The sequence below is a fragment of the Drosophila albomicans genome, chromosome 3 (assembly GCF_009650485.2).
Source record: "Drosophila albomicans strain 15112-1751.03 chromosome 3, ASM965048v2, whole genome shotgun sequence".
Lineage (NCBI taxonomy): Eukaryota > Metazoa > Arthropoda > Insecta > Diptera > Drosophilidae > Drosophila > Drosophila albomicans.
Window position 1 is genome coordinate 55,357,532 of NC_047629.2, and position 25,870 is coordinate 55,383,401.

At 39.0% G+C, this 25,870-nt stretch overlaps 2 protein-coding genes across 7 annotated transcripts in view; one reads left to right on the forward strand and one right to left on the reverse strand.

Annotated features, from left to right (window-relative positions):
• Positions 1-25,870, reverse strand: part of LOC117572531 (uncharacterized) — a 39,962-nt gene that overhangs the window by 3,155 nt on the left and 10,937 nt on the right. Inside the window, exons 1-4 of one of the 5 annotated variants that reach the window (XM_052005286.1) lie at positions 22,254-22,893; positions 16,951-17,050; positions 15,499-16,893; positions 15,162-15,301 (exon numbers count right to left, since the gene is read on the reverse strand). The exons of 1 other annotated variant lie outside the window; for it this stretch is intronic. In XM_052005286.1, the coding sequence (XP_051861246.1) occupies positions 15,236-15,301; positions 15,499-16,893; positions 16,951-16,953 (1,464 nt within the window). In that variant the 5' untranslated portion in view covers positions 16,954-17,050; positions 22,254-22,893 and the 3' untranslated portion in view covers positions 15,162-15,235. Of the gene's footprint in view, positions 1-12,286; positions 12,353-14,384; positions 16,894-16,950; positions 17,066-22,253; positions 22,894-25,870 lie in introns of those variants that run through there. 3 more of the 5 variants (XM_052005284.1, XM_052005285.1, XM_034255394.2) reach the window with 3 other exon arrangements.
• LOC117572535 (uncharacterized) lies at positions 8,996-10,511 on the forward strand. Of its 2 annotated transcripts, none has more exons than XM_052005292.1 (2): positions 8,996-9,107; positions 9,425-10,510. In XM_052005292.1, exons 1-2 carry the CDS (start codon positions 9,099-9,101, stop codon positions 9,920-9,922), a joined length of 507 nt encoding a protein of 168 aa, XP_051861252.1. In that variant the 5' UTR covers positions 8,996-9,098; the 3' UTR covers positions 9,923-10,510. The 2 variants fall into 2 exon arrangements, with proteins under 2 accessions (XP_051861252.1, XP_051861253.1); XM_052005293.1 differs by lacking the exon at positions 8,996-9,107 and adding an exon at positions 9,255-9,341 and having other exon boundaries at positions 9,425-10,511.

Here is a 25,870-nt window from a genome sequence, read left to right on the forward strand (position 1 = left end):
AAGAGTGGTTCCCAAAAAGCTGCGCAGCTGGCCAATAAAAATTCCAAGACAATTAAAATATGCGAAACATATAGAAAATATTTGCCAATATAAACGTCAATCGCTAAGGCCAATGCAGTCGCAGTGCACATAGTAGTTGGCCACATTTATATGCGCTATCAAGGCCAAGATCAGAGCGCTTCATAATGGCAAAAACGAAGGCAAAGGCGAAGTTGCAACGGCAACAACAGCACCAACCAGAAGAAGCAGTAAGAAGAAGAGGCAACTGTGGAGGAAGCGTGGCCAATAAAATTCCACAAACTGATATGCTCAATGGCAACAACGTGCCGCAAGTGAGTAGTAAAATGTTAAAACGTGACGGTATTTCACACAAAAAAAAAAAAAAACAACAAAATATTATATACCACTTCTCATTTCATCTTTTTCGTCCCACTTCCTCTCTTCCTTAATCTCTCCCTGTTCTCCTATCTCTCTCTCTCCTTTTCCCAAACTCTCACATTTGCACAACGTCCAAATTGCAGTTGAATTTAAGTCGAGCCAAAGCTGAACATACTACCTATCATACATTGCTCTGTGCAAGACGTATGCGAGATGACAACACTGAACAACTCAACAAATTCGATAAGTTGATCTGCTAATCAACTTTGCTACTCTTCGTTATATATTAATATACTCTATATACATATGTAGCATATATGTAGTTTTTATTACTAAAAATTAAACAAAGTAAATTTCATGGTCAAAAATTAAAAATGTAAATAAATAAAACGAAATATGTAGTTAATATTCGAATTAGAGAAACTTTAAGTGGCATGAAACAGCCTATGAGTCATAAATATAGCCACGACGCTACATCTGATGAAGCGCAGAAAGGACAAAGCTCTTTAATGACCTTTGCTGGGTGAGCTGCGTTCATCGTTAGTATCTGTACTTTGGTCAATAAGAAGAGAGTTGGTTCGACCAACATCAACTGTAGCAGCAGCTCCTTTAGCCATTGAGCTAATCAAAAAAAAAAAAAGAGCTTAAGATCGTGCGAGGATTACATAAACGACAGGAGAATCATTGGAAGATCGTGATGGCTTTTAATGGTCATTACGTGATATGTGAGTTGAGCGTGGGCGTGGCACGACAGCCTAGAAGCCAAGAAATTGAAAGTGTTTGAAGTTGCAGCAGTTGATTTTGCAGCAGCTACTTGACGTAGTAGTAGGGATTCTCTAATTAATCGCCGACGAGCTGCCAAATAAGCTGATGACGAGTGGAGAAGCGGAGCTGAGTTGCAGAAATCATCAAGTCTTAAACATGGCTCTACTAGTCACATGTACGCGGTACCACAAATGGTCAAAAGTCTGACAAATTTGTTGCAACTTGTAGCAACTACGGTGCGTGATAGCAAGCGCAACAACATGGCCACTGGGGCATTGTAGTCGTCATCGCTTTCGGTTTTGGTCAACAATGTTGTAAACGTTGCAACAACTGTCGGTTGCAGGTTTATCAGCTGCAACTGGTTGTGGTTGTAGCGGGGCGATAATAATTCAATCGAGAAATGTTGAAGCGTGCAAATCAGTCGTTTGATTTGTGTCTGCCTCACCATGGCATAAAAGGTGCTTGGAATTGATTGGATTCACATGTGTTTAAAGGCAGAGTGTCCCACACGCAACTGAGAAAATTATGGGGATGGGTTGCATGGAAAGCGGCCGCTACAATTGTGAAATGAACTCGACTCGTCTTGCGAGATCAGCTTGCGGATAAACTCTCTCAACTGACAAATAGCAATCGTTTTGCAGTGCCGATTCCCAATCCGATTCCCTGGCACTAATAAGATAAAAGTATTTTAATTGTAACTAAACATGGCATGTAGCAAGTGGACATGGACATACCGCCATCTAACTAGCCGCTTTCTGGCCCCGCGTCAACTGCCTTAAGCTACCACTCCCTTCTCCTTCTGAGTCCGTTTCTGTAGCTAACTGAAGCTCTGACGCTCTAGGCCAAACAACTGTAAACTCTTAACTCGCAACTCAGCGAAACAAACGGCAGACAGCAGACAAGCAAACGCATACAAAATATGCTAGAAAGCACAACTTTATAATGATGGAATAGCAGTTACCTTTTACAAAAAGGCGCAAAGTATTGAATTTGTAGTTATGAAAGAAAAATATAGTGTTTGACCTCGTCCTAACTTTTCCATGGCATTTACATACAGGTATGTACATATATATTAAATACAATTGACTTTTACATATTATTACATTTTAAGGCAAAGTAATTTTGAGATTCTCGAATCTTTAATCGCACTATGTATTTTTCAGGTTATTCTTCCAAATTTATATTTAGTATTCAACTATTATTATAAAATTGAACATACTGTGATAGCCCAAATTTCTGCAAGCTTGTGAATAATGCGAGCTCATGTAAGAAGTCTTAGCATCTGCATTAACGGGATGGGATAAACCACGTCAGCTTGATAAATGCTTTTCTTTATTGCAAATAGTTGCACGATTAATTGTTATCTTTTTATCAAGTCATTGTGAAATTCTTCGAACAAAAAGCTCAAATGCTAACCCATAGCATTCATCACAACTCAAAAATGAAACATAATTCAATAAATCTATGCAATTGTTGCTATTTCTCGAAGTCTAATACAGCTTTCACTGGTAATATTTTGAAAAACACTTGTTATCAATACTCTCGCTTTCCATACCTGCTAAAGTCGTTCAGTAAATAAAAATGCTGCCGAGTCGCATCAAAAAATGTAACGAATGGACCATGAAAACCATAAAAATAAGCTAAACTAAAAGACACAACACGTCGGACGACAATGCTCGTAAAATGCTGGAGTCTCGGGTTGTCCCAGTCTCTGTTGACAGCGCTAGCAAGGGCAAGCGCTAGCCTGGTCGTTGGGCTGCTCCCTGATGTTCCTTGAAGTTGGAAGTTGGTTAACTACAGCCTCATCAAATGTTCAAATTTATACGTAAAATAATTTACACAAATTTGAGTTTTTTAGCTCTTCAATTAGCACGAATCATGATCAAGAAAAAAAGGGGAGTGCGACTGTATCTACGTAAGCCAATTTTATATCTTTTTAATGGTTTGTTGCATTTTGGGTGGTCGAAGACATTCAGTAGGTGCGATTTCCACTAAATGCGATCAAAAATGAATTTGCATTTTTATTGACTTGATTTGACTACAACGCACAGGAGGTCTAGTCAGCGCGTAGTCATAAGATACATAGAGGGGAAGACATAGGCCTCTAGTCAGATTGCAGTCAGGTTGTTATTGGTCATGGCAATAAAATTTGTGGCATTCGCCACGTTTCTTTGTGTGGCGTTTTTGTGTTTTAAATGGTTTTAAATATTTATGAGCCTATTTTGTGGATCGTTTCACAAAAATTATGATTTTATGGCGTTAATAAATTTAAATGTTGTGGGTTAAGGCTGCAGGCCTTTCTTGGCAATAAACACCTTTTAGCGCCCTGGTGCATACTTTTAACTTTTAAAAATTTTATCAGAAACTTTTCGCTAGCATTAAAAAGCTACAACTAATTATTAAACAGCTCAAAGTAGACTTCTTAAATCGAATGTGGCAATTGTTCAAACTTAATGAACAACTTCGAGTCGTGGAGTTCAATCCACTTTATTCTATTCCACTTCATGCATACGGTCAAGAAGTGGCCAAGGCACAGTCGATGCAAAATCAAGTTAACAAAAGGCAAATGCGGCTGCTAAAGACGTTAGTAATGGGAAAGACCAAACAGGAAAGAAGAGGTTGATAAGCGTCAAAGGACATGCAGCTGGCTGTGAAGAGATACAAGTGCGCACACAAAAAAAACCAAAAAGAAACATTCCGATGAAAAACTGCAAACAAGCAAGGAAGCTGGGGGCATAAAGGGAGAGTAAGGCAACATCAAAGCGAAAAGCAGAGAGTGCTGCGGGCGGCATGCAAATTCAAATATGCCATCTGGAGCAGACCCAAAAACAGAAACTCAAACCTGAACTTAGCCCAACATTCGAGCGGAGTACATCGGAAACGGAAACGCGCACAACGCATTTCATTTTCTCTCCATCATGCGTTGGGTCACAGCTAAGAGAACGATGGAGGAAGTGGAAGGAATATTGGAGTGCACTTTGGCCTTTACGACAAATATGTCTTGAAGTGCCGTTGAACTTTAAGAACACGCAGCCTACGACTAGTCGTTTTTCAAAGCGTTCTCCTTCAGTTCATACAAACCTCTGTCAATACTTTTTTGTGATGAGCACGTGACACGACATTTGGGATGACAAGTACCACGGCTCCAATCGTTTTCGTAGTTTTGCTAATCTAATATGACACGTAATGTTCCTATTTCTAATCTATTGTACCCATTACTTCTTCTATTTTATTTTTATAATTCGGTAATAATTCTATGCGACTCTAGAATGTTTCAAACCAAGTACTTGGCTTTCGTCTTAAAAATTTAAATCTGTGATTTTTCATTCATGGTAACTTAGCGGTAGTTCCTTTGTAATTTGTTATATAGTATATTTTACAAATGTTCGGGAAGGAGGTTTTTTCTTCTTTACAAGATTATTTCCCTCTCTCTCATATCTATTAAAGCAATACTAAACACGAAATTCTCTGTTAATATTGGAAATATAAATAACACATAGTGACGAGCGTGGTCTGTTATATTTAATTTCGTAATGAATAAAATAAATCTGGCATTTCTAGCCCTTTTAGTTGGTAGGGACTGTCATTCATCTATACTTATCGCTCTTGTCGTGTCACGCTGCCTTTGCCATTTTCCTACCCCTCCTCTTAATTTTATTTTTCTACTCGGTCTTTGATACGCACCATGCTTTATTAAAATTTCATTGTTGTTCGCGGTAGCCACGTGAATGTAAGGAAGCAGAGGAGGGCGTGAAGAGTCCTTTTAGGGGACAGGACATTGTTATAAATTTCAATTCGTTTGGTTTTGCAGAAAACGTGAAAAATGTGCCATGTAAATTATTTCAGCGTTTTTTTATTGTGCACGATAAATTTGTTTTTTGTTATTAATGGCCCATCACGAACACGAAAAATAGCAAAAGAACCTGCCTAGTCTATGATAACAAACTCAAGATAAGCATTCCTGAGCTTCACCTAAACTAATTCAATTTTGTGGAGCGTAGCCAAAGCTAATTGGACTGTAAAAATTGAATTGATATAGATTTGGCAGTTGGGAAGCAAAATTAAGAGAAAGAATTTCAATCCGACATAAAAAATAATCGACACATTTGGTGAAATCATCTATGCAATGAACTGAGAAGTGTGCTACGCGGTCCTTAGGGGTAAAGATAGTGAAGGCCACCCAAACACGAAGAAACATGCAGATACTTAGACTTCTTTTTAAGAAGGCTCGTTTCATGACTAACATGGTGAGACCAAATGCGCAGTCAAGAGCCATAAAGCTTTATGAAGAGACGATGAGAATGAGACTGCTAAGGAATCTCAGAATTGCATGGTGGCAGATTTTGTAATGTTTTGTGAAAGATTTCATGGTAATTTTACCGGGTTATAACAATTTACAAATTATGTAATCGAAATTTATTGCCACAACATTGTTACGCCAAAAAGTCTTCAGGGCACAATAGCGAAGAAGAACCTAAACAATTCACGTCCCGCTTTAAAGTGCTGTTTCACTGGGGAAATTTGCAAGCTGTACAGACCTCACCTTACGCAGGTGGCTGTACTAGATAGCTAGCTGATGTGTTCGAGCTGAATTCGACTTTAGGCAGATGACGGTCACTTCTCAAGTCTCGCTATGATGTGGCCAGATAAAGCTGCATTAATAGCTGCTGGCATAAATGAGTATGTCTAAGATTCAACTTGGATACCACCTTACCACCAAGAAGCGTAGGTCATGACAATAGACTTGAATTTCGAAAAAGGAAGAACGCTACAGTCGAGTGTGCTCGACTGTGAGAAACCCGTTACCCATTTTGGATAAAATCAAAACAGTGCGGTATTAAATTGAAAATATATCAAATTAACATATCGCAAAAATACTAAAAATGTACTAGATTCTCAGCAAAAACATTTAAGACCCCTAGTAAGTAGGCGTTTTTTCGAACACACTCAAATGTAGCTTAACTACTTGTTTACCTTTAATCAGTTCGACTCAAATTGCCGCATAAATCAATTGTTCCAATTCAACGCACAAATTCACTCAAGTTTCTGCCACTTAACTTACCTCACTCTTCCTTCACACTTTTCTCTGTCCCCTCCTCTTCCTTCCATTTTTTACCAACCACACTCGTTGCTTCAGATGGTCAAACAGCGTATCCCATTTATTTGGGTACTTTTTTGAGTAAACTCCAATAATACAGCCATTAAATGCCAACTACTTTGACTTCAAGTGCTTTAGTTTGGCATAAATCTGAAGCGCATGGCAAAACTTTTACTGCTTTGTTTCTACTTCCTACTCGTACAAATCTGTACGCGCATCGACAAATCCCTTAAGTTTTCCATACACTCTCTTCGTTCTGAAGTCCACACCTGACTATAGCTTTAATTAACGCCAACTTGTGATTGGCCCTAGTCCTCGACCCACAATTTTGCCAACAGTTGCACAAAACTTTTAACCAAATACCAGCAACACGACCACGCCTATTGTCCACCATCTACCATCCACCCACCGCCCATTGCCCAGCAGTTCTATAGAGCCAGTTTAGTCCTGCACGTGAACCTAACGCGTTTTTATTTAATTTAGAACCACGGAGCAGTCGGTGTCCTCCCCAGCACTTTCATGTTGTAATTTCCCAAAATTTACGAGCTCGCCGGATAAAGAAGAAGTTATTGTGATGCCCGGAACTACCTCGCAATTGCCGGATTTACGGTTTGGTACAGTGGGGCTTTAGGCTATCTTTGCACTGTGAGAAAAATTGCAATTTAAAGTCAAGGAAAATATACGTAAGAAATACATATATTAAAATACTACACAACCAATTTTAGTCTTAAGGTTGTGAATAAATGCTTCCCATTTATATTTACTATGCGTAGACAGGTACTTTTAGCATAGCCAAATATATTTTATGAAAATATATTTATGTACAAATAAATACTCTAAAATTAAGAACTTCTATGCTAAATTGTATTCAATTAATATTATTTAGCAATGGTATTTATTTTTAACTAGTTAAAGAAAGTGTTTTTTTTCTTAGTGCATGTTTAGCTTTAGGTTGCTAAAGTTTGTATTTGACTCTGGGTCGCTGCTCCCTCGTTTGCACTTCAGTTTGTCAGCGCCTCGGTTTATAGTCAACATTCTAAAACGCCTCCACAGAAAACGCCCTCTGTATTTCCCTTTCTTTAGCTCCTGGTGTAAATGAGAAACTTTTTGCTGCTTTTATACACGTTCATTGGCTAGGTGTAGGTGGTGTGCGAGTAGAGTTGTGTGAGTGTTTTGGCAATTTCACATGCACTTTATGACTAGGCACAGGCAACAACATTTCTCAGCAACAACAACTTACAGTACAGCTCGAGCAGCTGTTATGTAGTTGCCACATGCAACATGTCTGCTGCCGCTAATAAAAGTTGATACAAATTATAACTGCGCCCTTACAAACATTTTGGCATTGAGGTAGGTTTTGCCACCCATTCATCCCCTTGCTTCAGCTTCGTGTTTTGGACAATTAGAGTGGGTCCATAAAGTTATAGAATTCATGAGATACTTTTCGCAAAACGCATTTCGAGACTACTTTACTTATTGTCGAATGCTTTATCCGTTCAACTTTTTTTGGTCCAAGTTTCATTAGCTCGGATTACGGAGCGGCAGGCCGCAGAGGAGTGGAGGGAGGAAGATACTGGAAACCCAAGAAAAATGCGCATGCTACTTTTATGAAAACACAAACACATGTGCGCTACTTGAGCATAAACTCCAAGTGTATACTGACTAACTGATTATGCAATCAAAAGCGAATAATAAAAGAAATTTCGTATTTCTTTTATTATTTATTAATGCAACTATTTTTTTTTTATTATTATTGGAGAAATTCGATGAAAGTTAAATAAAGGGAAAATTGAGATATATAAATCGACATTTCACGAAATGACTAAAAGGATTCCAATATTGATGCACCTCAATAATTTGGTTTTCTACAATTTCATAATTTCTGAATCTTATTAAAAAATGTGAAGTTTCAGCTCATAAACTAGTTTTCCCATTTTGCTTAATTTGATTTCATATCATTATTATTTGGTTATTGCTTAGAGCTCTTTAATTAAGAGCAGAAACTGAGGCAAGTTATAGAAACTGTTTGTAAGCAAACGAGAGTGAAACCGGTCGCATATGGCTCACTTATGCCGTACTTAATTAACTCTCCGAGTAATAAATATTAAAATAAATAACAAATAACGATTACAAGATCTATGTCGCTTCCGTCTCTTACGACGTTAGCTAACAAAAATTAAAAAATTGCAACTGTAACATAAAATTGCAATTGTTGTTGGGAAATGGCATTTGAAATTGAATTGATATGCATTAAATAAGTAGTTGAATGATTGGCATTTCTTTGAATATGCAATAAGTGTGTAGTACTCATAGTCACAGTGGAACTAGTTGTAAGTGAGCGCCTGGTGGAGATAGCTTCCGTTTTGCATGTGGGCTCAACGTGGGGGCAGATCAGGTGAGAAGCTGCGGCGAAAACTGTTCAATTGTTGCCACTTTTTTATTTATCAACTTTTTTTGTAGTATTTTTTATAGTGAGGTGGAGCGCACGAGTGCGCAGCAAAACGACGCGCCCCCTGCAGCCCTATGAGCATACAATAAACAGCAAACTATCCAGCGCGGCAACATATTAATAATAATTAAACACATGCAAATGTGGCATGGAATGGAAGCTGCAACAAAACAAAACAGCGGGTACATCAAATCCAACATACAATATGCAATCGACACTCTCTAATAAGCTGAGCTATCCATAAGATCCACAGTGCACTGAACCTGTCTCAAGCACAACGTCGATATATAAGCTCGGCTACTGATCACCCGCCCAAGCAGTGCGATCAGTGAACGTGCCTCAAACGGTGGCAAAGCGGAAAGAAACAGGAAAGCGCTTCAATAAAAGGACTAGTCCTCTCAACAACCAATGACGCAAGTGAGTGAGTGAGGCTAATTAAAGTTTACAATTTGAAATGTTAATAACAAATATATTTTTGTGCGTTAAATATACATATAACAAACGCGTATACCCAAATGGCTTTAAACAACCACAATCAAAGTTAATAACGTCAAAATGCGTAATAAAATTAGTGATTAAAGTGGAAAATAGAATTTCTTGTGAATCTGTTACTTGTTACTATACGAAATAAATGAAGATTATTTCATCTGTGTGATTATATATTAAATGAAATGTCGTCACCCAATCTTTACTGCAATTCAGTGTGTCTAAACTTTTCTTTTTTTCATATTCAGCTTCCCGCCCAACGCTCGACGGCGTGCAACATGTTGGTGGCTCTGTTGCTGCTGCTAATGACAGCGAAATCGCTGCAGGCAAGGCGTATCTCCAGTCGACGACTGGTCATCCACGTGCCTGTTAAGGTGAAAACGCATCATCACACGCACACCGTCTACAAGATGTTGCATGGTTCTGGTGGTGGCGGCATTAAGCAGACTGTCTACAAGGTAGTGGGATTTTCCGGAGAAGGTGGAACCGGCAAGGGACACGTCAGTCACAGTCTTGGGCACAATCATGGTGCAAGTCACAGTACCAGTCATAGTCATGGGTTGGACCATGGAGAGATCACGTATGAGGATAAGCATGGCTGTGAGAGCGGAAAAGTGATGCCGATGTCTGGGCATCGGGATATGCTATTCAATCACTATGCGCGTCATGACCAGGAGGAGTCGGAGGCGACTGATTATGCCGAGGAGCAAGACGAGTTCATTGATGTGAGGGATGCCTGGTTGTGAATCAAATCGTGTGAAAACGTTGCAGATTAATTATAAAATTCCAGTTACCCAAACCAACCCAATGCCCAGTCTTTCTCTTAGAATTCCTTAAGCCTAGGTTCAAGCACTAGCTGCATTTGCATTCGCCTCAAAGTAATTACAAAATTGTTTAAGTCATGTAAACGAAATCATTCGCCATCTTATCCACTTGGCTTTTCCTAAAGAATTCCTGCCGCAAAGGCCATGTCAAGCATGAAGTTGACTTCGCGTTGTCGTTGTAGACGTCGAAATCGAAATCCGCAAACAATTTGCTGTCTCGTACTGTCTTTCTGCCAAATTCGCATTTTATTTGCCGGAGGACAGCTCATGACTACGGTCAGCCGCGTCCTTCAACCTCAACATCAAATATTTGCATAGCTCTCGACTGCGAGCCATTGCATATTTTTAGTGAACAATTAAAAATGGCAAACAACAATGCATGTCTTTGAATACAATTTGCAAGTTCGAGTACAGTTACAATTCCGCTTCGGCAAAATGGGATCGATGCCAAATATTAAAATACTAGCCAGTTTGTAATGAAACTTCGCTAACAAAGCTTTTTGTAAATATTTTCAATTCTTCAGTTTGTGTAGTTTTTCATTACCTCGTCGAAGATAAAAAATTATTAAATTCACCAAAGTGATTAAGTATATTTGTGGCTTGAGCATGACGAGTTGCAATTATTGTGAAAAAATGGCTGCTGCAAGACTTTTTACCGATCTAGAAGAGCAGGAGCCACCAATAAAACTTCTCTACTTCGCACCAAAATTCTAAAAATATTTAAACATATTAAAATCTAATTAAAAAATGTAAATTGTCAATTCAAGTCAACCTATCAATTGTAGACAAAATTATGTAGATCAAGATTACTAATAATGTTAGCCATACAGCATTTTATTGTGTTACTAATGATGGAGAGTGTACATAACAAACTTGAACTACAGATGAGCCTTAGAGAATTACGTACAATGAAATGAAGGCCACTAAAAAAAGCCAGCGAATTATTAAAGTTGACAGACGTCCCATAATCAATTTCGAATGTCAGCTGAGGATAGCGACTTCATTTCAAGTTGATCAAAGTCAGCAAAGGTTGGCATAAGTTGGATTGATCACTCAAAGAAAGATTTGGGCGATGAGGAAGTCAGGATAAAACCGGCAGATGCAGATGGCAATGTCAAGTACCACTCGCTGAGCACCAACATAATTTGAGTTTAATTGAAAGTGGCAGCGAACAACGTGTTTGAGGGTCATGATGAATGTGTCGCCTCCTCACCGCATAGTCCAGCTGACTGACTAGTTACTACCTCACTGTGTGTTCTTATTATTGTTGGTTGCCCCACGGGTGGTCTTGTATGGAAAAACGGTTGCTGGCGCCAGTTGCCATTTTAGCTTGTAGCAAATTGGCTATTTAAAGGCATTTAGTTTATAATGAAATTTAAGACCACAACAATTTTGTATCCATAATAATCCTCTACCAAGCTTATATAGGTTTATTGAGACAAAACCAGGAGATTAAGACGACTCAACGACTGAGACATACATAGATGGTGAACTCAGCTCTTTGGCCACTGGTATTAACATTTTTAAGCTTTTGCGCACACATATTAACTAAGAACTACCAACATTTTTATAAAATAAACCGTCCATTTTAAAAAGGAATAAAGAGAGAGTTGATAAATTGACTCCGTGAGGCTTGCTGCATTCAAAGGGTAAACCCAATTTGTGTATCTATCGATTGCCTACACGCCAGTTACGGGCAATATTCAATTGCATTCGACTGGTCTGAAGTCTAAATAAATCTATTGACTTTGCTTAAATGGTTTTTGTGTGCAGCTCCCACTATGCAATACCCAAGGCCTACAGTCAACTGCCAGTAGAGGTGAAACAAACATGCCTCGGAAATGTCTCATATGTAGGTAGCCTGACCAATGCTCACACTGCTTTAAAAAAGTCTGTTATACAATCTGGTAGGTTTCATATCTTGGGACAATACAATAAAGCTCAACTGAACAATTTTATTACACAGTTGGACGTAATTATTTAATAACATACGTATATGCATTTTGCAAATTCTGATCATTATTGCCAAATTAGCGCTCCTGCACACAATTATTTCTTCTACCTAACTTTTACTGTGCCCCATTTTTGTGTCGACAGTGACCAAGCGATATTTCATTTTGTAATTGAATTGGGTAGCCCACAAGGTGGTTAAAGCCCAGCTTGTTTACCCTTTGTCTAGCCTTTTAATTTGTTGTTGTGAGGAATCACTGCAACCACAATTTCAATGCCTAGCTAGTTTTTCTTAATTGATTTCATTAGGCTTCTGGAGCAGCTTTTGCCACTTACCGTTTTTTCGTTTACCAGAGCGTAGAGCACCAAAAAAGCGACGTTCCCGCCAGCTAACAGAGCGAGCTACAAAAAATAAGAACAACAATTAAATAAGCTGTATCAAAGAGGTAAATAACAAAGGAAAACTTTAAAAAATGGAAAGCTCTATGAAAATCCCTTCATATAAGTCAAGGTAAGAGCAAACGAATCAATTGCTACTACAGTAACACCTGTCTTATGCGCAATAACTAACAGCATGAAGTAAGAATAGCAGAAGGTGTTCAACGAGTTGTTATGGGATAGCATAATTTCTACAAATTGACAACACTGAGCTCAGACACCCAAACTTGGAAGAGCTGGCAAGGATGCAGCACTTGGCAGGAGCCAACGGCCAAAAAACAGAATGAGTCGGAATGCTGTGGGTGTTGAAATTATATAGCATATTAATTAGAACGCCATTAATTTGCTAAGCACGCGTAGGTCAAGTTCACTCCAGCAAGCGTGCGAAAGAGAACGACAGGTTTTAAAATTAAATGTACACAACTTTTATTGAATTAGGTAAAGTGAATGGCAAAGAAGTCAGGCAGTGTGGTAGTGAAATGCGCCATAGCAAGTGGTCTGCCAAAACGTGGCAGGCGGAAACGGAAGCGCATTACTCAACTTGTATTGTTGGCCTGCTATTCTTTGCATACACACGTTAACACGCAAGCCAGTTCCGCTAGCAAAGAAAAGGACGATGATGAGTGGGGAGGAGTGAGGTTGTACCACCAATCAAAGAGAGCCCGCTTAGAGTCTGTCAAAGAACTGCGCAGAAGTTCGGGACCGAAAGTTTTTGATTTCATGATATATTTATGGGCTTCGCCGCAGCTCCTTTGGGTAATAAACTTTTGCCAGCAAGTATCTTGAAAGGCTGTAGCTTACATTTTGGTGCACTTTAACTTTAAAGTTGAAATCAAAAATCAGACGCAATGCAAAGCGCTTGCTGTGTAAATACAACGTTCGAAGTACATACCACACAGACGTAGCAATGCCTGCACAGTTGCACAATGCTTATTTTGCGGTTCAAGCGCGGTCAAAGGTATGTCAGCAATGTGTTTCGTTTGTTTAAAATTTAATCAAACCTACATATGTAAATTCTACATGAATAATGCCAATCACTGAAATTATCAAATAATCCTACCACACAAATAAAGTAAGCGTAGTCTGGGTGGCAATTGAATTTGGAACTGTGTTTCATGCTAAAGAAATCGCATTCTCATAAAAAGAATTTAATAAAAAATCTCTATCAGCAAATAGTAATTGCCCTACTCGATTCCCGCCCATTTTCAAGTGAAATACAAACATAAATTGTGCATGGTTCGCAACGTAATCATGTCAATTATGAGGGCTGATACTGTGAAGCTGGGCGCAATCATTATCTCAATATTGTAAGACGGAGAGCATGAAATGAACCAATAAGCAGGGTTAAGCGCCAACTGGACCCAGATAACTGAATGCACACAAAAACAAACACACAGAAGCAAGTGGAACGTGCTACTGCATGCAAAATTTATATATGTAAAGATTTCAGCAGGTGCTCAAGAGCATCCCCATGCATGTGTGCAAGGGTGAATGGTTGGCAAAAAGACTAATTATGTATTCATTAAAATGGCAAATGCCAACAAGATATGCCCCAAACTTTTTGCTCCGAAAATATCCTTTAAATAATAATCAAGTAAATGTAATACGTTGTATGGGTTGAAGAGAAACAAGATGTGTGGGAAGGGCTCCATATTGTAAGCTTGATATGATTTTGTATAATGGTAAACAGAATTGTACTCAGATTTTGATTAAAATAATTCTGAGTTCACTGCGAAGCAAATCTTCGTGGGTGCAGTTTTCATTTGTGTGTTATTCACTCGAATGAATGTGTAGCGCACACACACAAAACAAAATATAAAAAGATCAAAGAGCACATAATTTAAATTATGGAAAATACCACGGTATAGTAAATCCAAAACTAAAGCGTAAAAACACGGAAGCTAAACTTTAAACGACTTTTAAATGTCGAAGCAATTTATTCTATATCTTTTTCTTTGTATTACTGTCTATGAAATATGCATGTTTCATTTGCATGGAAAAGTTTATTTAATTTCAATTTAAGTACTAATTAGGATCTATAGAAATGAATTGTTGCTGTTGATATTTCATGTATGGATATATCAAACTATATATCAATAAGAGAAGACACCAAAGACGGACTTGAAAAAGCGGTAGATGGGCTTCGGTATCTCCACGGCAAAGAGAACAGCGCCCTCTTCGCTAACATCTGGAGATTGAGAGCGTTGTTGGGTGGTGGGATGTACAAGATGTAAGCTCCTATAGATTTCGTTGATTTGATTAGGTAAAGGATTGGTATTGCCTTCAGAATTCTCATTGTTCGTAGGATAGACAAGAGGTTGCAGCAGTAGTTGAGAGTTGTGAAGAGGTTCTTCAATTTTTGCCGAGCTGTCGTCCTTAACAACATTGCCTGTATTTGGCTTGGTTTTGTCGTTGTCCAAAAGTGAATTGGATGCAGTGTTAGCGGAGCTGAAATCGGCTGTTTGTCCATTGCCACTCTGAGGTTTTATATGTAGGAAGATATGGCCAATGAGCACGAGACCTTGCTGGTTGCCAAAAGATCCCGCGTCTTCGTGAGCGCGCTTTTCGTTAATGTAGAATGAAGGAATCTCATAGTAATTTGGCTTATAGTTGTAGAATTTATCATCCGAAGTGCTAGTGGTATTATACTTTTCATTTGACGAGAAGACACTGCCAGGTTTCCAAAAGGGAATGGGGAGCAGTGGCAGTGGAAAATAGCCTGGCTTGCTGCCAGAAGATGAGGAGCCGTATTTGTTGCCAGAAGATGAGGTACCGTATTTGTTGCCAGAAGATGAGGAGCCATATTTGTTGTAGTAATAATTAGTATTATCGCTAGTGTTGGTGTACTTATTGCTGTTTCCGTACTTGTTGCCATAACCATTTGATGACGAGCTGGCCGAATCTGAAACAAAGCTAACAAAAGGCGGCGGTGGGAGCGGGAATAACGCTGGTTTATAGTAGATATGTTCATGTGTATGCGTATGCTTGTGCGTTGATGAAGAAGTATCATTGCTTGTATTTGAATCGCTGTCATTGCTGAGCGTACTATCCTCAATAATGTAAAAGGAGTTGAGGAAGCCAACACGTGGCTCAGCTCCAGTTTGACTCACCACTTTTTGGTCAGTATTTTCAAACTTTTCACCCTGAATCTGCTTTTGCTCGCCTTTCAATACAAGCTGTTCCTCGTGCTTATCGTGCGTCAAGGTTTCGTTCGCGACTTGCGTGGGTACAGCATTGGAATGATTCTGCTGGTCCTTGGAAACGAAAACTACAGGAGATGCTTGTTCGCTCGAAATCACGCTGGGTAACTTCTGCTGTTCCTTAGCCACGAGTCCTGCAGTAACACCAGAAGCTACATGTGAGGCTTGTCCTTTGGAAAACACATTATTGAGCTTCTTCTGTTCCTCGACTACAGGAATGACGGCATCAACCTTGAGAGCCACAGGAGCTGCATCAACAACTTGAGAGGTAGGAGCTTCAGGAGCTACTGCAACCATAGCCTCTAATTTTGGAATAGCATTGGCGAGTTGCTGTTCAGGAACAGCCGGAGCCACAGGGGAATTAAGTGCTGCCGAAGTTTTAACTACAACAGGAGCTGCAGGCTGTTCATGAATAGCCGCAGCCGCATTGGCTTTAGGTGCAACTGGAGCTTTAACTGCAACAGGAGCTGCAGGTACGACAGGAAGCTTTGCTGCGACCGAAGATGCCACAACATCTGTAAGAGGCACAGAAGCTACAGGTGGCAAAGCTTCAACTGTACCAGCAGGTGCTACAGGAATATTATTAGGTAGCTTGTGCTGATCGTTAGCATTAACATTTGGCTGTTTCTCTTGTTCCTTGGCAGCAGGCTGTGCAGTCTTAATAGCCGTATTAGTTGGTTTCCGTTCAACTGGCGCCGCTTTTTCTGCTACAGATGGAAGGACTCCAACTGGAGCAGCAGGTGCTACAGGAATATTATTAGGTAGCTTGTGCTGATCGTTAGCATTAACATTTGGCTGTTTCTCTTGTTCCTTGGCAGCAGGCTGTGCAGTCTTAATAGCCGTATTAGTTGGTTTCCGTTCAACTGGCGCCGCTTTTTCTGCTACAGATGGAAGGACTCCAACTGCAGCAGGTGCTACAGGAATATTATTAGGTAGCTTGTGCTGATCCTTAACACTGACATTGGGTTGTTTCTCTGGCACCTTGGCAGCAGGCTGTTCAGTCTTGATAGCCGTATTAGTAGGTTTCCGTTCAACTGGCGCCGTTTCTTCTGAGATCAAATTGGATTGCGGCTTAGGATTCAGCTTTTGGGGTCTTGCAGCAGAAGAGATTGTCTGGGATATTGGCAACTCCTGTTTGACAATCGAATTGCCTTGCTCAACAAGAACTGGCACTTCATTGGAAATTTTCGTTTGCTCCGGCTGCACTTGCTGCTTTATTTCATTGGGATGTTGTATGGATTTTTGAATGGCATTCGCCTGGGCAGCAGTTACCATCAGCAGAAGAATCGCAAGGCGTTGAATATGCTTAGTATAGGACATACGAATTAGTTGATGAAGTGACCCGTAGTTGATGAAACTTACCATGTTTCGATAGTTTCAGTTACACAATTGAACTGTGAGGTATACTGAAATTGACTCGAGTATTTATAGGTCATGCGGATATAAGGTTCCAGTGGATTATCTAAGAAAAATACGTCTACATTCCAATGACATTAGATCATATGTACGTGATAGCAATCCTCAGTCAATTACTACTCATATCAGTTAGTTGCTTTCAGCTTTTCTTTGTTGCTACTTGTAATTCTCATTTCCTTTGTTCACTTAAAAGGGCGCCAATGGCAGAAATATCGGGAAAAACGAAATTGCACTTAAGGTCTATCGCTGCGAGTGCCTTCAGAATGTTTGTGCCTCATTGTTGTTGCAGTTGAATTTTGTTTGTACTTTATGTGAAACATGAAAATGCCATTGTTTCGAAGCGCAGCAAAACGGATATTTTATATATTTTTCTTTCGCAGAAGGAAAATAATCAACAACAAATCCAAGTGCAAAATACTGTCAACTGCTAGCAAACGTCGACAGCGGGGGAATAATTTTGCGGGATTGAGGGAACTTATTCTCCCATATAAAGAGTGCAAATCAGCCTCCCATTCCACTCATACTATACATGTAGTTATAATGCTTCCAAAAGCTTTACCTATGTTTGTCTTTGTCATCGTTGCCTTTTACCTTACAACCCAGATAGCTCCGCTGCAGCAACTGGTCATTGACATATAAGGCCATTGGGAGATGGAGATCTGGCGTGCAGGGCTTAGTAATTGAATTGGCTTCCGAATGAGATGTGGCATATTGTGCCAAACTCCCATTTGATTGAAGCTTACGTTTAGAGGCTGAACAATTCGCAACTAAAAGCGAAATTCGAAATAGAATTTCCTGTACAGAGTCCGGGGATTTAATATGAAGAGTTTATAGTGTTTAAAAAAGATTGCAAAACAACTAAGAACGCTATAGATAAGAGATAAGCCTACTACAGGAACCTGGGCTGCACGTTTCACTTACTACTTACATGAACGCACGTCAATATTTTTTACTGTATGCTGATCAAGAAATATTTGAAAAGATGCTAGTAGACTGTAGTTTTAAAAATACTCATCATTTAGTCAGTTGATTGCATTTTTAGAGTAAAATAAGATAAATGCAGTACAAAAGCTCTCCTCTCGCAACCTCTCGCAACAAGTTAAAATAAGCAGCTGCCTCAAAATAAATTTGTTGCGCAGCTACAGATTAGTTGTTGAAACCCAGCCCTTCAAAAAACACAATATAAATTGCAATTCCACTCATATTACTCTTTAATGCAACTAAAGTTTTACATAGAAATTGTTAAGATAAAATTTATTTTTAACACAATATCAAGCTTTATGATGTATATGTTTTTTTTAATATATTCTCAAAATAGATTTTCATAAAAATCTTGTGCTTGTACACAGTAAGAAAAAAGTGCTAAAACCAAAATTTGAATATTAGCCACAATTATAACTTTTACTCCCTATTTTTTTATTTACAAAGCGACTAAAAATTGGAAAAATAAGTTTAAAAAAGTTTTTATACTGAAAAGTAGCTCAGAAAGTCTTGTTTCCAAAATGAATATCGCCCACACCTCAACCCACGCATAAATTGAAGCTCAACGTGAACTCAAATAGAAAATTAGCAAGCAATATCCTCGTCGTAGTCTCCCTATGTTCATTCTTTCATAATCATTCGCAGTCTCTTGTCTTGCTGCAGCATCCGCATCGTGGCCAGACAATAAGGCATGCTGCGGCCCTCGACTTAAGCAAATCGCAAGCGCACAAAAATGTATGTATGTAAATAAATGGTCAAAGCACACAAACGACGGCCGGAGTTAGAGTAAAAACAGAGCTTGAGTTAAAAACAAAGCAGCTGAATCTGTAGCCCAAGGCCAAGGCGGCAGCAGCAACAGCCGAAGCAGCGGACTCAACATCCAGCATGCATCAAGCCCCATTCGGCTGGAATGGAATCAACAGATAAGACATAACACAGACGCTGACGAAAACAGAGACGCAATGCTATGTGTAGCACGGCAGTCGCCTCCACCTCGGGACGGAGTTCTTTTTTAAGTCCTTCACTTCTTTTTGTATCAATGTATACCCGACACGCATAAGGTAGAAAAGGGTCTACTGATTAGATTAACGATTACTGAGTTAATATAAATATGATGTCCATCCGAATGTCTTCTGAATAATCAAATTGTAAAGTTTACTCAAACTTAATCAACCATATTTGGTGACTCTTGATTACTACTCTATGTATAATTGGAAGATATTCAATAAACAATTTGTCGCTTTCTACATATAAAAAGAAAACCCAAAAGAGATAGCAAGTATCTCACAGTCGAGCTTTTTTGAGCATTGGTTGCATTCTTTTATTTTATTTTCGGGCTGCTCTTTCTCATTTTCGGCCTGTGCGGCGATAAGATCATTGCGAGTCTGCATAAAAGTGTGTGGACTGTGACTGTGGCATCTGCGGCAGGTGTTTTGAATTCAACCTGCAACACAATATGGATACTGAGTTAGACCTCAAACCTGGTCAAGTTTATCTTCACATGGGAACTCGTGGGAATATGAAACTCATATAACACCCACTCAAATCCATACACACTCAAGGGAAATTCACAATTTAAACATTCGCTATACGGTCAGTTGTGACGTCATCACTGATATCGCATCCACATCAGAAGCTGCATTCAGCCTGCAGCAACGGTACGTGAAGTTGAAAGCACGATACTATCAAAAGCCTCCCCTACCTCTCAAACTCACATCCCTTTTCAACGTGTGCTTGTCAACGTTTAGAATTCAAAACATTTCAGACAAATTGGCGTCGCTTTCAGCAATGTGTGACAAAATGCAATGCAAACAGCGAGTAGTCTACAGTCCAAGCAGTTCCATTCCTCACTCTACCCAGCCTCACTCTGTGGAAGGGTCTGGACAACGCAGCGGGTATATACAAAGTGCCCTTCTTTAATTTATGTCAAAGTGTTGCTCTGACGACGTAGACGACGTCATTTTGTTGTCGTTGGAGGTGGTTAGAAGTGTCACCTTTATATGCAATAACTAAGATCCAGGCCCAGGCATAAGGTAGAAACCAAGCAGCCTGTGGGAAAAATGTTAATGAGCCAAAGTGGCCTCACAGAGTGGCAAGGAGAAAACTTTACACATAAAGTACGATGGGCAATATTAATAGTGTATGATTGAGAAATTAAATCTTAAATAATCCTTTTCAAAATATAAATTTATACCATATCTACTGTATTTAGAATCTATAAAATATACTTATTGAAATACAGTATTCATTACTATTATTTTTTTTAACACTATTTAAAACAAAAATCTTTTTACAAATTTTCATAAATTTACCGCATACCGCATGCATATGCTTTAAATAGCAATTGGAAATTAATTAGTCAAATTATCTTGTATATAACACTTTAGGGGGAGTTTCATTAGTTTAAACTTGGCATTAACTCTTTGTGATATGGCCGAAATAAAGATGCGACTAGTTGAGGGAATTGTGTGAGTAAAGAGAACAAACGTTGCAGCGACTTGACACTTATTTAGAGCAATTAAACGCTCGTTTGTCATTGTACACAATAGAGTTATGAGTGCACAGACGTTGCATGGTATGAAGTACAAACTATGAGCAACGAGTGCATACATGCAAGATAAATGTGCTTATAACACAGTCTCCCAGTTCCTCAGTTCCCAGTTGGCCAAATGGAATCTCTCAGTGAAAATCACTTTCTGAAGGTGCCCCAGTAGCAGCAACACCAGTGTTGAGGCGCCGCAAGCAGAGTTATTCATTCATGAGGCAAGAACTGTGACCTAATTTTCGAAGACTGCAACTGCAACTGCAACAGCTCCTAAGTTGCCCATTTCCGTTACCCCGCTGCCGAACAACCATCTCGAGTCTGTTCCCGTTGTTGTTTGTATAAATGTTTGCCTATATATGGCAGAGACAGCTATATAAATATGTGAGCAGCTTTTAACACCTCGTCGCTCTCTGCCTCTCAAATGACAGAAAGACAACAGACCAACTCAGTGCCGCATGATTCTTAGTCGACTCCCAGTCTTAGTAACAATTCACAGTGGGCACACGTTTTATGCGTGCCACGGATGGCAAACAAAGTCTAATACCGATGCGGGCAATTTAGTGGTTCTCCAAGTCCAAACAGTGCTTAGTAATTACGAAATGTAATTGAGATACTTTTCCAATAACACCGAGATCCTCGCCAGCAGCTAGAGCAGTAGCACCAATAGCCGGCGGCACTTTACTTAGCTCCTTCTCTATCTATTGTTCATATATATATTTATGCAGTGAGGACCATTTTCAATTAAGCGAAATTAAAAATGTATTACAAGCCATGGCCAAAAGAAAAACAAAGCCAAATTGCGGGTCTTACAGGATAAGAGTGAAGGCCGGAAAGGGGCAAACCGGCTGCTGCAATCGTTGGCAAATAACACAACTTGGGATGAATATAAAATACAAGAGCAAAGAGATGTTTTTTTTTTTTCATTAGAAAACAAAAATTTAGAAAAAAAAAACTGGGTGGTATGGAAGCAATTGCGTCGGAGGATGATTAAGTTGTAGAGAGCAGAACACATCATGGCTACCTCAACATTTTCGTTTTATTTCCGTTGAAGCTTTAATCATTAAAATGACATTGACAGCCTAACAGCCGTCGTGTGCTACACAGGATAAGGACAAAGACACCAACAACATCAGCAGCAACAACACTTTAGCAGACAAAGAACAACAGAGAAAGAAATGAGCTTGGGCAAAAAGATAATGGTGTCCAGTATGACGGATTTGTTCATGGGCAAAGCGAAATAATTTATAAAGTTTGAGAGATAGTTGTTAGGTATACCATGTATTGCTTCAATGGTTTAAACCTTACCAATGTAATCGCACGGAAAATAAATAATTAAAAAGCTATAAATGATCGTCAGTCTAGGAGAAATTGTCAATACAAAAAGAAAAGATTTTTAAAATAAAAGTTCTTTTCATAACTACCTTTTTAAGAAAGCAAGGAGCGATTTGCGATCTGCGAATCTGCGATTTCCAAGACACCAAATTATTTTATAAAGAACCTTAAACAAATTTAGATTTTCCTTAGATCACAATGCAATACATTCGGTTGAAAAAATTATGAATTGACTAGCAGAGCAAAAGCTACAGCTCATCGATTACTCATGTAAAGCTTACTCAAGTTAATACCCCAACACTACTTATCTCATGAGCTACTTACAATATGAACACGCAAACTAAACGTAAGGTTAAAGATGCACACAAAAATTGCTTCTTAATTGACAAACCTTTTTCAACACCTTTCTCTTGTTGTCACTTATCCTCCTCCTTTAGGACTTTCGCACAGACATGCATTGGTTGTTACAGTAGTTGTAATTCAATTAGCATAACGAATATTTATGTGTGCAACTTTAGCTTTCACATAAGTTTTCTTCAATTAAAACTTTTGACAACTCGCCGTACAACGCACACATACACACTCACACATCTGCAAGTTAAGCGCCCTCGTATGCAGATTTTTATTTTTGCCATAAATTTGAATTAATTTGATTTACTTTTGTGCCACAACTTGTGAGTTTCAACATTTTTGGAGTACATATTAAGTAAATACAATTTTCCGTCGCACTAATAACATACTTCCGTTACAGCACAACAACGGCTGCTGCGATGACTTCCGCTTACACTTATATACACACACTTACAAACAACACCACACACACACGCTCGCTTACTTACACTAGTAAACAACAGTGGAAGCTTGAGCTTGCCGGTAAGCATTTTTGCCCGCTATTTCATGTACGAATTTTATTTATATTTGTATTATTTTCTTGTTTATGTTTATTTTGTTGCTGCCACTAGTGGTGTTTAACAAAAGACGAAGTTCAACGAACGTTCGGGGGACGCAGGATCAGCCGGCGTACGAGTAATTGTATTTGTATCTCAATGAGGCTAACAATAGTGCCTGCTTCGTCGACTGGACCATGCAAAATGCGCGAGCTCCGAAACACCCACTAACGACAACAAGCGCAGACTGAAAACATTTTTTGCAAGCTGTTGAAAAATCGCACGGAAAATATAATGAAAACGGCTGCAACACACGAAGCCCAGCGACGTACGAAGTTGCCACGAAGCACAAAATAGCATTAACAACACAAATGTATCTGGCAGATACAACAACATTGGCAGCAGCAACTACAAAAGCAGCAGCAGCATCCAAATGTTGCCAGTGGGGAATGTTGCAACATGCCACAAACGTGCGCATGAGAAAATGTTGCTGAGCATCTTGCAGTTGTTACTTTTTGTTGCTAGCAACGTTGCCGTTGCTGTTGCTGTGGTTATTGCCGTTGTTACTGCCTTTTTTCGTTTAGGCGCAATTTGTATGTTGTTCTTGTTGCTTGTTGTTTTAAAGAGCGTGCAGCTTGTAGCTAAGCCAAGCTACAGCATGTAGCAGTGATTATTTTGTCAATTGCTGTGACACAAAGGCATCTATCTATCTACCAATCCATCTGTATTTCTTTGTCTCTGTATTTATCGGGACTAATGCCACAGCTATTATTTCGTTGTTGTCTTTGCCCATGTCAAACTTCGCTAGAAGAGTCGGATCAAGGGGACACTTACACAAAGTGAGCTTAAGGAGTTGCAGCTTTGAGTGTTGCAACACAATAACGAAACCAACAAACAAACAAGTAAACACAAAGTATTCTTTGTACAAAGTCTACTTTGGCACACTCAAACTACAATTACAACTGCATTATCATTTAGTTTGTGAAATTGATATCAATATATTAATCATCTTGGTTTATTTATGCGGAATTTGGGATATTGTTCATTCAACCGATTAGCCGTTGAGCTGGCCTTTTATTGATATATTAATATATAGCACATTTGAGGAATGCCAAAGACTAACAGGAGCACTCGCAAATTGAATTGCTCTCGCAAAACATGAAAATTAAATTTGCACAAAAAAATCACGCATATTTTATTAAAGCAATTATAAAGTGTACGCTCCTCCTTTCACAACTACGCATAGATATATTACAACAAATTTAAGGGCTTCGGTCAAAAATTGTAATGGATATGAAAAAACCCGACGCCACAACCACATCATCACAACAACAAACATTATACAATAATAGTGCAAATACCCTCCCATACTTTTAGGTTTACCACAACAAATCACTATACTTGTTAACAAAAATTTTCATTGCAATCCTAATCAATATATATGGTATTTTGACAATTGATTTGATTGATTGCTTTATTCTTTTATTATTCTTTAATTATACCGAACAATATTAAAAAAAATGTAGAAGCTTAGTTTCTTAACCTGATTTTGTGTGTTGATTTTAAAGAAAGCAACAGTCGATTGGTGATGATAAGCTGTCCATAATAACGAGTTTGTAAGATCAAAGAGGTAAACATGTCTCTATTTAAGAAAAGCATCTTTCAATTTAACTAAGCCTCATCTGAGAGTATCTAGCAGTCTAACACTATCTCATCGTGCATTGTCATCGTCTGTCATGAATTTACGTTAAAGTTGAATTTAAATGGAATCACACTTCAAAGTGCTCCCTGGTTGTGTTCAACTGTAAACTGTATGAATCAACACAAGGGCGTTTTTATTTAACTTGGAGCTGCACCCGTAGCTGCCTCATCAGTGACGCCAACGAAATGCTGGAAATGCTGGTAATTAAACACTACGCGCAGTTAAAAAAATTAAAATGAAAAGGAAGCGAGATTCACAAAAAATTAAAATGGAATTCAACACATAAGCCAAAGCCGACGACTAAGATGCCATTAAGCATTAAGGCAGCCATCAATGAGCGGAATTCAAACAAGTGACGCCACAAAAGCGAAGCGAAGGGTGAGCATCCAAAACGGTGACAAGCGTAGTTTGATTTCGGTAAGCTTACTTTAGAGCTTCCCAGAATCTAAGAAATAGTCATAAGTACTATTTTAAAGTTTGCAGAGCAACTTAACTTTGATGAACTTTCTCTGAGCATTGATTTGTAACTTAACATTGTTATGTTACTGTTATCTGTTTCGTATTTAATCCAATCTTCAGCAAGTGTCATTTGAAGTTAAACATGTTCAAAAACAACTTGTCGCACAACTCCCAAAAGTATGCACAGAAAATTCGCAGCTTTACTATCAGCCTGAATGGACTACTCGACACGTCATCGCCATACCCAGTGTAATACGGAACGCACAGCTTTGTACAACAAACCAAAGCGAGTAACAACAAATTTCTTTATAATTCACAAAGGAAATGCCAAACTCATGGAGTAAAGAGAATAAAAACACACACGCATACAGATACAGATACACCCACACAAACACACACTCACATTGGAATATGTATAGTAGTCCAAATGTGACACAAACATGTGTATACGCAGCTGGTGCTCCAGCTCCAAGCTAAGCTCATACGTCTCCCCAACTTCAGTCCTCTTATGGCTTGACTGCTATAAAAGGAACAACTAAAGGATTACAAACATGAAGGCCCAAGACGAGGAACGCGGCTAAGGAAGCCCGGGCACTTCCACTTCCACTAGAAGCAATACGTGCGTTTCTAATACGTAACGTGTTACGCGTTGCCGTTGCTGTTGACGCTGCTGCTGTTGTTGCCATACATCATATGAAGCGTTTGTGCGTCTCGGCCCCAAGGCAGTCAACGTCAACAAGGAAGAAGACGACATCGTTTGGTCTGACCTTGATTGTGCTTTCAGTCGACTGACTTTTACAAAGTTGGCAACTTTTGCCTGTGGAGCCCTTTTGCAGAAAACGCATAAAATGTATTTAACACACAATTTATGTCTGCACGAGGCGTTCAAATTTACAGGCCACAGGCAACAGCAGAAGCAACGAAAAAGACGCAATGGGAAAATGAAGGTAAAGAAACGCT